Source organism: Urocampus carinirostris, chromosome 1, assembly GCF_059441175.1.
Source record: "Urocampus carinirostris isolate Australia breed hairy pipefish chromosome 1, RoL_Ucar_1.0, whole genome shotgun sequence".
In the NCBI taxonomy this organism is placed as follows: domain Eukaryota; kingdom Metazoa; phylum Chordata; class Actinopteri; order Syngnathiformes; family Syngnathidae; genus Urocampus; species Urocampus carinirostris.
Window position 1 is genome coordinate 46,796,339 of NC_142349.1, and position 13,321 is coordinate 46,809,659.

Here is a 13,321-nt window from a genome sequence, read left to right on the forward strand (position 1 = left end):
AAAACTGTATTCCCTTGAATGTTAAAATGAATAAGTTAATGTGTTCAATGCCAAACATGAGACATCTTTATTTGCTATTACTTGTGAATGAATGTGTTAATCTTAAGAAAGATCCCCCCTAATCAATTACACTAATATGCAGGGTGGGCTACTCAAGTAGGCTAAATAATAAAGTAAAATATTGAAAAACATCCGTAAGCTGAAAGTTTTGAGTTGACAATCTTTTACTGATCAAGATCGCCTTAGAACAGAAGTCTAGATCCGGCCTTAGATCCGCCTTACTGAGTTTGACATCCCAGAGATAGGCCCTTCCATTCTAATTTGGCTTAAAGAAATCAAATTGGAAATAATTATTTAGAAAACGGAAGGCATCTATTTACGGTTTTGGGCCTGTGGTCAATTACGCGGTCCTTCATTTAATCACTAGGACCATTGTTTAAATATATTAATTCTGGGGTCATTTATGAATCATATTTAGTATTAATAACATAATTCTTATTTTCATTATTATTTTGCATTAGTAACATTATCATTAGTAGTAGAATTGTTATTGAGATGCAATATTTCGACCATTTTTAAGCATTTATGTTTAGGTGACATTTTCACGTAAACTATTAAAGCTTATTGTCATAAAAATAATTTTATGAGATTTTTAAACAAAGTCATCTTGTACAACAATACAAAGGTAGCGTTAAACCAACATTGTGTTTTCCACAAAACTTTTTTTCCCCATTTTATTTTGCACCACACAATCTCATTTTTCAACTATATCTATCCGCTCATCCATTTGTTTTGTTGAAATAATGAAAATATAAGTATAGTCCAATTTATTACAACATTATAATTTAATACAAATAATAGTTAGTCATAGCCTTAACATAATATAGTGCAAAAAAACATTTATTCCATGTGGTAGGAACCTCAACTTTTCTTAGTTATTTTGATGTGTTGCTACCTTGGAGACTCACCATTAGTTGCTTTTGCACTACATCATCGCTGTAGCTCACACATCAGGGATGACCAATGTACCCGCGCTTAATCCAACTGTTACATTGACGTCGAGTTCAGTGCAAAACATGTTTCTATTCTATTCTAGTGTGATACAGGACCCTGAAGCCATGCCAAATTCCCCCAAGAAAACAAATAAAATATATATAAAATCATCACTTCTGAACAAAAATTAAGAAGTCTATGGATTCAATTGAGCATTGGGCAAAAATTCCAAGTGCCTGCTGCATCTTTAGACTTGATTTTATGTAGCCCTCTATCGAAAATGTTTCATTGCCTGCGGTTAACTCAGACTTATTATTCCTTCATTTGCAAGAGATGACTGCAGCTAACCTAGTTTTTGTATGTACCACTACTATGTCTTAGTTATGCCAATGAAAAAGGTTTGGCAAAAAGAAGATAGAAGGTTTCTTTAAATTTTAAGGGAAGTAGTCATATATTTTACGATGGAGAAGAAGCCGAAACACAGAAGAACAAGTTTAAATCTAAACTAAATCCCTTTAAACTCTCAATTTTTTACAAATAAGATTTATTTTAAATGATGCCTTATGCAACTTGACATTGTTGTTTCGCTTCAAAAATAACATATCTGATGCTATGAAAGAATGTCCCCTGCTTTTTCCCACAGCCCCTCAAGAACAACAAATAACCTTTGTCACAATGGCTCACTGTCTGCCAAACCTTACATATTAAGTGCAGTTGCAGCAAAACAAAGTTTACACACCCTTAACAAAGGATAACAGAGTAGATAAGTGTCAGGTTTCTGGAATGTCCAATGTATGAAGACACAGAGCATCCATAATTAAGCGCAACTCATTTCATCTACAAGGGAAAATTGGTGGCCTTTTAGGCGTGTTTAAATTTATCAATGTCAAGCATCATTTGTTGCCTGAAGACAAGTGTTATAGGAGCAGGAGTCATCGATTGAGGATATATATTTTAGAGTGTAAGTATATACACCAACTCTAAAACTCTCACAAAACTTTTAGAATGTTTAAATCACCAAATTGCAAATACAATAGTTCAGCTCATTAAAATCTAGCTACACTGCAAAAAGGTTGTACAAAACTATTATTGGGTATTGGCAATTACATCATACTCGTTCAATTTGGGAGATATTTGTCATCGTAAAACTATTGAAATAAAAAGGCACACATGTAATTTTTAATCAGCAGACCCGCCAATAAGGGTGATCTTTTTCCAAAATTTGAAGTAATTTTCTTTGAGGTAGATTGGAGTTGCTGCTATGCATTTTTGCTCCCTTCAGCTCTTTATTTTGTGGATTTGTGTCAGTCAGGCCTCATGTAATTTCCCAGAAGAGTGTGCTTAGTGCTGACCTATACTTGGCAATTAAAAGCGTAAGCGAGTTGTTGATCTGATGTTGTTTAGCGAGGGAAGCCCAACTTTAAGACATACTGCCCATTCAAGATGGAGTGAGTCGTTTTGATAAACTATAGGGCAAAACTTGTAAGCACGTTCACATTTTGAGGGCAAGTGTATGCAAGGAATAGCACTAATGAAATCCACCCAGCCTCCCTAATCATGGTCTTAACCACTTGCTTTGCTCATATTGATTAAACTGCTTCCATCCACACAAGGTTATCTAAACAAAAGGCTCCTTGGCAGTTTTTACCAAGTATACTACATTTGTCAATTCATTAGTAGCTTTATTCTGGTAGTCTGGCCTAAAATATAGATCCTGCACACACGTTATCGGCTCCATTCAAAGCACCTCAAACATGGCTGAAGGGAATTTTTTTGGGGAAAAAACAATCACAACACAATTGACCGAAACGATACTGATCAAGCAAAAAAAACAAAAACAAAAAAAAACAACGTTTTTTAATTTTATTTTGGGATTTGGTTAAAATTGTAAAAAAATAATTGTTGGAGAACACCACCGAGAATGTTGAAAACCTATCATCGGCATGTCCAAGATCTTTGTTTTATGACAAATATTCTTACCAGGATTGCTAGGCAATTGTCACACTGATTGCCATTTAAAAAAATTGATTACACCTTGTACCTCTTGTACTACTTTGCATTCCATTTCTCAAGATATCATACGGTTTTGCAAAATGTAGACCACTACAATTTGTCTCTCCCTTTTGAACTCCTGTTTCTGCCCAATTTACAGATTCTGCACTAGAAATCACTGGAATAGGTTTTGAGAACGATGAATCCTGTAAACTTGATTTGAATTGTAATTTATGTTGTTTGCAATATGATATATCCCTCCATCCATTATCTGCACTGCTTATCCTCAGTAGGGACGCGGGGGTGCTGGAGCCCATCCAAGCAGTCTTCAGGCAGTCGCAGGGCACACAAAGATATACAACACAGTCGCTCAATTCACACCGAGGGACAATTTGGACCGCCCAATTAACATGAATTGCATGTTTTTGGAATGTGGGAGGAAACCGGAGTGCCCAGAGGAAGCCCACGCAGGCACGGGGAGAACATGCAAATTCCACACGGGGAGACTGCGGTAGCTGAATTCGATATAATCCGGACAACCAAAGATTTTTTAAAAAGAAAGTCATAAGTATTTCAACGTGTCCATTCAATTGTTCTTACTTGTTTGAGGTCGAGTTGTAGCTGCAGTGGCTTCCGAGGGGAGAGCACAGACATCCCTTTCCTTAAGTGCTTCATCGTTCTATTCTAGCAAGATTCAGACATTTTCAGGCTATCTGAGAGCCAATAATGCAGCGTGCCCTAATTAAGATGATTTATTTTGAACCGATTTAACTTACATTATTTTGATTTAATTGTAAAAACACTTTTGAGCAGTTTATTCAACCATATTTATTTTCAAAGATCCGACTCAATCGCAGGTTACTTCCATCTTCAACCACGCTTGCAAAAAATGTACGCTCACAGTAAAGCTGGAAAGAAAAATACAGGCCAAAGAGCCATTGATGCCTCAGGAAACTTCTAGACATCAGATACATTGCCACAGAGAACAGTCCGAGGGGGCAGGAGGAGAGGAAAACTGAAAAATAACTGGGCCAACAACATCAAGAAATGAATTGGTGTCAACCTTGCCACAACCCATACAGGAGCCATCAGCAGTGGCGAAAGCTGTCCAGAGTTGCGTCCTCAGTGGTGCCCCTACGACCCAGGCTGTCAACAGATTAGTGAATAGCAGTGTTGGGAATTACGTGGTTATGTAATGTTGTTCCTTTTTCAGTAATGCAGTTAAGTTACGTTTTCAGCAACGGGGTAATCTAATTATTTCTGCCGTTCGAACGTCCACGTAAAGCGGTGCGTTACCTTAGATTAAAAAAAATATATCTGCCGTAGCTAGTCTAATCTGTTCTGTTTATTCACCTTCCTTGGACGTTCGAGAATAGATCCCGTAGGAGCCAAAATGTATTAACACTTTAAATAACACAGGTGGACTGAATGATTTGAGTTAAGAAAAATTAAAATCAACTGAATTATGACTCAGCCCAGTGCCAGTGGTATGTAACTATGTCTTACCCACTCAGGTCCATTATTGTGAAACTAAGCTTTTTTGCACAGAAATGAAAAAAAAAAGGTAATATGTATAACCTTCCTTGAGAGAAATTGACCCAACAAACACAGATAACCCACAAACACACATCTTAAATAAGTAAGGCCGCTGGTGGACCTTGTAAACAAGGGGTCTCCAACGTGGTGCATGCGGGCACCAGGGTGCCCCCTTATGAACAGCTGCGGCTTTTGCGGACCTGTTCTGATAATAGCTCACCAGTGCCCAGTCATTGTGATTGTCTGGTTAAACTATTTTCATAGTGCTTGACAGAGTCTGCAACCATACTTACAATACCTAACCTGGTAATAATATAGTAACAACATAGTAATAACAGGAAGTTATTTTAGAAATGCATATTAAACTGGGTGCCCTTTGCGAAAATTAGCAACAAAAACTAGCACTCTGCTTAAAAAGAAAGGTTAGAGACTCTGTTATAAACATTGACATGCTCCTAATGGATGGGCGGGAAGTTTGTCTTACAAGGACAAAGGAATTTCAGGATGAGTTGAAACGTGTGCTCTAACAGAGGGGCTGCTCAGCTGTAAATCAGCGCTAGCCTCTTAGCAGCGGAGAACATAAACAAAAGTGGCCGCTGAGGAATGCACTAAACAGCTCCAGAACGCCTTTATTGGAGAAATGCAACTAGGGCAGCTGGGGGTACCACAGAGAAGATTGAGAGTCCAGCAGGTGTGTGTGTGTGTGCGCGTAAGTGCACAGTAAAGTGACAAGCAATGATTAGCTCAACCGGAGGAGGAGGCTGCGTGGGCGACAGCAGCAGCAGTGATACACAAGAGTGGATGGAAAAAAAAGCACTCGGACCGCATGAACACAAAAAGATAGACACCTACTTTAATGAAACTTGCTGAAGAGTTTGTATTTGTGAAGATATGAGACGCAGATCAGATTTAGTTTTGAGTGACTGACTAGGCGAATTATATAAAATGGTTGTTGGGTGTGTAGGTTGGATTAGCTTGCCAGTTGATCTGCTAAGCCACATTTATGAAAATAACTTCATATGTTCCCACACCTAAATTACATTACACCCGCGGTTGCTAAATAAGGCAAAGGCGTGTAACTATTGGAGGTTTTGCGTTCCCCTTTCTGGAACACATACACAAATGTAATGACTAGTCAGAGGTGTCCAAAGAATTGGCAACAATGGGTAGCTGCTCTCTTTGACGCATCACCCATGCTGTGCCACCTGGTTGCCACAGAAATGAAAGCTGTACCTGACATTTGCAGCTGGGCAGGAGGAACTCCACAGTTTGCCAAAAACAGATTTTAATATGAAGGCGCTTGGTAATTGCTTGTAAGTGTGAGGGTGGAAGAATGGACCCTGGTTCAATGTTTGCAGCCACCTTTTGTGTATAGCAGAAATTACACTAGCGACCATCACTTGCAAAACAGGTGGAGGTCGAGAAGTTATTCAAGGGGTTGTTGACCTGCATGTAAAATTCTCCTTTCTACTAGATGGTTCAGTAACACCAGGTTAAGGCTAAATCCCATTAGTCTCCCTTCCTCTCAATTTTAGGCCTTACTCTAGTAATGTGTGTTTATGATTAGGGTTAAAGTCAGAATCCTCCGCAAAGCGTAGAATAAGATGCAAGAGTGAGGGACACAAATCCATTTCACAAAATCAGCTCAGGAGCTCCCTAGCCACGCCCCCTCGACATTACTGATCAGCGAGGAGAAATTCTTGAGGGAAATTAACCAAATTCATGTGTTTATGTCAAGTTGTGTAACAAATTCCTAGAGACACAAGAAAAGAACAGAGGCGCATGGGGATATAGTTGCATTAAAAATGAGGGATTGTTTTGTAGGTGATAGGAATGAGGAATGAGCGGAGAGGTGTTGTAAAAGGATAGTGGGATGTTGGGACGCGTTCTAAGGGATGGGCAGGGCACCTGTATGATGCGGCAGGGGTAAACCAGTGAAAGCTGTCGGGCCCTGCTGTTGAACAAAGGCAGTGTTCATTTTACCTCTGAAAAGTGATGGGTCCCGGGGACTTGCATGCTCAAAAATCTATGGGTCCCAACAGAGATCTATGGTTCCCCAAAATTTAGTGTGCTCCATGCCTTTACAAACTCGTCGTATTTTCCCTTACAAAATACAAATAGATCTTTTTTTTTTTTTTTCAAACATGTTTATTTATGTAGTTTAACATGTAATATTGTACATGTGTTTCCTTATATCATATATATTGTTAATCAACATTTTGTTGTGAGACATGAATGAGGTTTATTATAAAAAAAGTTCAAAAATGAAGTCGCTTGGACGTTCACTGTAGAAGGAAAAAATACATGCAAATATAGTTAAGTAGAAAAATACATTTTCTTATTCGAATTATTAATTCATTTTCTGCATTAAATTATTGTTGGTAATATACTGATGAAAAGGGATCACCACAAACCTGTCTTTTTTCATTTTCTCCTTTTACACTTCCTTTTTTTCTTAACTTCTTTATACAACACAATCATTCGTAATATAATGCATCAAAGCAAGTGAGCCGTTTGAGAGCCGGCTCTTTAATGAGTTGAGCCGAAAAAGACTGTTCTCTAAGAAGAGACGGACTTTCACTATACAACTCGAAGTGGAGATCGGCGTGCAGACGAAAACTCGAACCGTGAGACCAAAACAACATCTGCCGGATCTGCCTTGCATAAAGTTTGGAGTGCGGTAAATCTTTGTTAAAAAATGATAATGACAATTTCGTGTAAAAAAAAAAGAGTTGCGTCCCGGGGATGCACGTTGATTTGACACGATGCGTTCCCAGCAAAAATAATAGGTCTAGGACGCAGGGACGCGGGCAAACGAGAACACTGCCAAAGAGTGTGTTGTGTCACCCTGACCCGAGTGACATGGCCACTTTCTTGCGTCACATTTCATCCTTTCCAACGAAGGAAATTCAAGAACTCTCTTCTCTGTCATGAACAAAATCCTCCAGCCACCAAATTCTCTCCCCCTCCACCTGTACTCCACAGCAACCTGCAACTCCATAATGGAGTACTTCAATCACAAAATCCTTAAGATTCATTACCAACTCCATCAAAACCTGTCTGCTCCCTCCCCATCTGAATTTCCTTCTCCTTGTCACTTCTTCTCCAGTTTTGCTCCACCCACGACTGCTGAATTATCCAACCTCATACTCAAATCCAAGCCTACCACTTGCCAGCTCGATCCCCTCCCTTCATCCCTTGTTAAATCCTGCCTCCCTTCCCTGCTTCCTCTCATATCTGCAATTATCCACTCCTCACTCTCTTCTGGTATTGTCCCATCACTTTTCAAAACCGCTGCTGTTACCCCTACGCTGAAAAAACATGGTGCTGACCCCAACAACTTTGACAACCTCCGCCCCATCTCCAACCTTCCATTTATTTCAAAAATCCTTGAAAAAACTGTTGCTGCTCAACTCCACTCGCACCTGTCCCTGGTTTCCGCCCCCGCCATAGCACAGAGACTGCCCTAATCCGTATTGTAAATGATCTCCTCATAGCATCTGACTCCGGTTTAGTCTCCATCCTCATCCTCCTAGACTAAACACAATCTCTCACCCTATCCTCCTCAATAGACTCTCCTTCATTGGTCTCACCCATACTCCCCTCAGTTAGTTCCATTCCTACCTCACTGGCCGCACTCAGTTTGTCCAGCTGAAATCCTTCACCTCAAAGCCCTCCCTAGTCACCACAGATGTTCCCCAGGGATCTGTCTTAGGTCCTCTTCTCTTCATCGTCTACCTCTTGCCTCTTGGTCATATCCTCCGCAAATTTAATATCCACTTTCACTGCTTTGCTGATGACACCCAACTCTACCTCTCCTGCAAACCAAACTCCATACTCCCACCTTCCTCCCTCACCTCTTGCCTTTCTGAACTCAAAACATGGTTCACAACAAACTTTCTTAAATTAAATGCCAATAAAACAGAATTCCTCCTTCTTGGCACCAAATCCACTTAATCCAAAGTAAACAATTTCTCTCTCAACATCGACAGCTCCTTAGTGTCCCCCTCCCCCCAGGTCAAGAGTCTGGGTGTTATCCTGGATAGCATGCTTACCTTCCACTCACATATCAACACCATCACCCGCACTGCTTATTTCCACCTCCGCAATATTACCAGACTCCGCCCTTCCCTCACCCCCGCACCACTGCTATTCTCGTCCACAGTCTTGTCACATCCCGCCTTGACTACTGCAATGCTCTCCTCTTCGGCCTTCCTCAAAAGTCCCTCCATAAAATTCAGCTGGTTCAAAACGCCTCTGCTCACATCATCACAAAAACATCTTCCCAGCAGCACATCACCCCCGTTCTCCAACAGCTACACTGGCTTCCTATTCAGCATCGCATCAGCTACAAACTGATCCTATATACATATATGGCCATTCACAACCTGGCTCCTCCTTACCTGTCCGACCTTCTCCAGGTGCACGTCCCCACTCGCTCCCTCAGATCCTCGTCCTCCCTCCGACTGTCAGTGCCCCCTGCCCATCTGAGCACCATGGGAGCCAGAGCCTTCAGTTGCGCTGCTCCCAAGCTTTGGAACAATCTACCTCCGGACCTCCAAAACTGCACACCTCTCTCCACTTTTAAGTCCCGTCTAAAAACACACCTGTTCAGGACTGCTTACAACACATAGCTTCTCCATTTCCTATGTTTTTATGATTTAAGGTCTTGTTTTTATTTATTATTTCGCTTACAACTTTTTAAATTGTATTTTTTTCCATTGTCTGTACAGTGTCCTTGGGTGGCCTGAAAGGCGCTTTTAAATAAAATGCATTATTATTATTATTATCTGGAGGGACGAAAGCATGACCAACTTAGGTGCCGAGGTGCCTAACTTGTTTGGGTGTTTGGGCATTTGGGTTGGCCATGGTTCAAAAATGTTTGTGTGTTTTTTTGCTATTTTTTTCCCTTTTCTATTTTCTTTTGTCATTGTATTTGTTCGTCTTGCTGTCGGTCACCCCTCGAGGGATATGACCAAGGTCGATAGATAGAATAGAAAAACGAGCGAGAGTAAACACGTAGCAAACAACTTATTTGTTTGCCTCAGAAGTTAAACACAACACTAGGATTTATTTTTGTAACCCATTTACTGTTACTGTTTTGAAGGAAATGAAAATGAAAGTGAAAAAAATGAATGGGGAAGAGAAAGAGACAAAATTGGTGCTGTAGGTGAAAGAGGAAGTGACGGGATTGAACCCAAATCTGTCTCTGAATTTTTGGGTGACAAGTTTGTGAAATTTGACTTCCCCATATGAAGATTAATAATAATGGGTTGAAATTTGATCTACATTTTGCGTACTATGAGCAATGTATGTGTTTTAATTCATGCTTTGATCCCAAAACCTCTAACTTGAAATTTGGATGTGCGGACAGCAAGGCCGGTATTGCTACAGCATACATCTTTTGAATGTCTCTTGTAAAGCCTGAACAGGTCCAACAGGAAAGCGATTGCATTACAAGTGTCAAGCTCAGGGCAGAAACATCCCATTCACAGTGGGAAAAGTGCACACAGAGCTTTGGAACAAAACAAAACAAAGTTCTGTGATTCTCTTTTCTGCTCTCGTTGGAAAAAGAAATGGAGAGGATGATGTTTTTTGTCCAGGAGAATGAGTCATTGTGACTATCCTTTTCCTTAGCTATGTTTCCCTTCAGGCTCCAAACGCTTGCATTACACAGAAACGAATAAAGTATCTGCAGGTCCGATCACGCGCTCGCTGCACGTTTTTACATGAGCCCAAAGCTTAAGCACGCCACACTTTGAAACGAGACAATTACCAGGATAAAGAGAGCAAGGAAGATAAAAAAAGATAGCCCGTTTTGCTGAATAAAACATTCAAATAGCAACCGTACACTGCTGGCAAAAACTGCATCCACAGCAGTTGAAAAAAGCACAAACATTTGCCAATTCCCTGATGGGTTGGACACAACAAACACGGCAAGCGTTCCGAAAGGGGAGCGCCCGTCATTCCTGCCACCGACTTAAAACCCAGTCAGAGATTGATGCTCGAGTTTTTGGGGAAAATCCCCGCACTGGAATATTTGGGAGGAAGCACAAAAGAACGTGCTTTGTAGATTCAATGACTTATTAGTCTGTTTTATTAATGCTCAAACAACCAACAACTATATTTACTAAAAGAGGCTACCTCGTTGAGCTAATAGTGGATTCCGAATACCTGTTCATCCTTTTTTGTATTTTTTAAATTAGGGGGACACCAAACTTTTGGAGCAAAGATCAACTTTTTTCTACTCATTGGCGTGAAGGGCAACCAGTCTGATAAGCATTTCTTAAATAACATGTTATTACTCTGTTGTTACCATGTTATTTTAAGTTGTTACCAGGTTGTAATTATTAGTGGTCAAAATAGACTGACCAGTCAAACACTAAACGTCATGCCAGTTAGGTATCACATTTTCAAGAAAATCAGAAAATGATATATTTCCTAACCATACCGCAGGCTACTCGGGTGGTCTTAGAGACAACCTAATGCCGCAGGCACCCTGTTGAAAACCCCTGTTTAAATTCTTATTGTTTTTATCAAGTACAAGACAACCTTAAGATGTAAAATTCAAGCTTAATGCAATTGAATTAATTAAGTTTGAGCAAAAGCGTTACACTGTATCATTTATCTCCTTGAATTTAAGATTAAGAAAAAATAAAATAGCAAGTTGCAGATTTAAATTGTAAGTGATCAAGTAAAGTAAAGGAAATGAAATGAAATGATCTGCATTTATATAGCGCTTTTCAAGTCAAGACTTCCCAAAGCGCTTCACAGTGTGCTTCACATTTCCCAATAGCGGCCGTGTAGCCATGTAGGGCACTAAAGTGCTTATTGGGGGCATTAGCGGTTCAGTGTCTTACCCAAGGACACTTCGACATGTAACACGGAGGAGCCGGGATTCGAACTGCCATCTCTTGATCCCAAGACGAGCGCTCTACCGCCTGAGCCACTGCCCTGCCGCCCCTTAAAGTATGAAAGTAATACAATAATACAGTAAATTTAAAAACAAAAACGAGGAATTCTACCTTGCGCTGTGCTTGCATGGCACACAAACACCAACAGAAAAGGTAGACGAGGTATTTCAATTTTAAGTCTTACGCGGACGACACTCAACTATATCCTCCGTTGGAGGAATCTGCCACACTAAACTGTGGAAATTTGGAGGCCTGCCTCATTGAGATAAAAGAGTGGATGTCACTCAATATCTAGCGTCTTAACTCTGAAAAGACCAAAATGTTAGTCATAGGTCCATCTAAATGCCGTGACTTATTCTCAAAAACTGCTGTGAACATTGACAAATGTCACATCACACAGAGTGACTCAGTTAAAAATTTAGGTGTCATATTTGACCCTGATCTATCCTTTGAAACACATGTAAAGAAAATTACTAGAACCGCTTTCTTCCATCTTCGTAACATTAAAATTCGTTCTATACTGTCTCAGTCGGATGCGGAAATTATAATTCATGCGTTTGTTACCTCCCGTCTCGATTACTGTAATGCACTACTCTCTGGTCTCCCGAAGTCTAGAATCAAGTCACTTCAGCTGGTACAAAATGCCGCAGCGAGGCTTTTAACTAGGACAAAAAAGTCTGATCACATCACACCGATTATGGCTCACCTGCATTGGCTCCCAGTTAGCCTTAGATGTGATTTCAAGGTTCTTTTAGTATAATACAAAATCATACATGGACTTGCTCCCTCTTATCTTTCAGATCTGATCTTCCCCTATGTCCCGGTCCGAAGCCTACGTTCTGAGAGTACCGGTCTTCTGGTGATCCCAAGAGCAAAGAAGTGTTCTGCTGGTTCGAGAGCGTTCTCCATCCGGGCACCGGTGCTGTGGAATGCTCTTCCCCCTGAGATCCGATCTGCAACCTCAGTGGAAATGTTTAAATCTAAGCTTAAAACTCACTTCTACTCTATAGCATATGAATAACCTACTCTTTTCGTCGGCTCCAGAGCAGGGGCAAGTATGATAATATTCTGAAAAATAGTCTGTGTAATATAGTGTAATGATCTGTGAAGCCCTTTGAGACTCTTCGTGATTTAGGGCTATACAAATAAAAATGATTTGACTTGAAAAAAATCTTTACAAATTGGAAAACATTTTGTCCCTCTTATTGTCATTGTATTGGTGGGTCTGATCTTCCGACAGCTTTATTTTTAAATATCTATTTAGATATCACTAACATACATAAAATCGTCCAGTTCATTTGTGTAGAAAACTGCACACCCAACAAACTGATGCACCTACATCATGTAAATGTGAGAGTCACTCACTTAACAATGGGCAATTCTGCCACCTTTAAAACAGGAGTGGCATGCAAACATCCTTTAAGGTGTGCTGCTATGCATTTAGAATCTGGTTCTTAGCCTACTTGAGGAGAACCTTCCTCACATGCATGCTGTGCAAAAGCTAAAAACTAGCAAAAACAATTTGGCAAATGTATGATTTCAGTCACTCACCCAAATCTTTGGATCCTTGACTCTCGCTGGCCAGCTCACCCATTCTCACCAGCGCATCAAAGTAGCCTTTCGCAGCAAACGTCACATCTGTACAAAAGGAGGGGAAAACAATGTTCTTTAGTTTTTGTTTTTTTTTGTTTTTTTTTTAAAAACATTTCCTTCCTCTCAGCATGTCGTCCCAGAAGGAAAACAACATCTGACACCGCTGAGTGATTGTCATCATCTCAGTAGCATTCTGCATTCTTGATTGCGAGGAAATAATTATTTCCTAGCAGGTCGTTTTGTGCCCATTCAAGACGTACCCAAAGTAAATGGAGTGCTTTTCTTGAACCATT

The 13,321-nt window shown here is 40.3% G+C and overlaps 1 protein-coding gene across 5 annotated transcripts in view; it reads right to left on the reverse strand.

Annotated features, from left to right (window-relative positions):
* The window catches only part of baiap2a (BAR/IMD domain containing adaptor protein 2a), a 117,929-nt gene that overhangs the window by 67,307 nt on the left and 37,301 nt on the right, over positions 1 to 13,321 (reverse strand). For all 5 annotated transcript variants that reach the window (XM_088342584.1, XM_088342557.1, XM_088342575.1 and 2 more), the window contains exon 3: positions 12,987 to 13,073. In XM_088342584.1, coding sequence (XP_088198710.1) covers positions 12,987 to 13,073 — 87 coding nt within the window. The remainder of the gene's footprint in view (positions 1 to 12,986; positions 13,074 to 13,321) is intronic.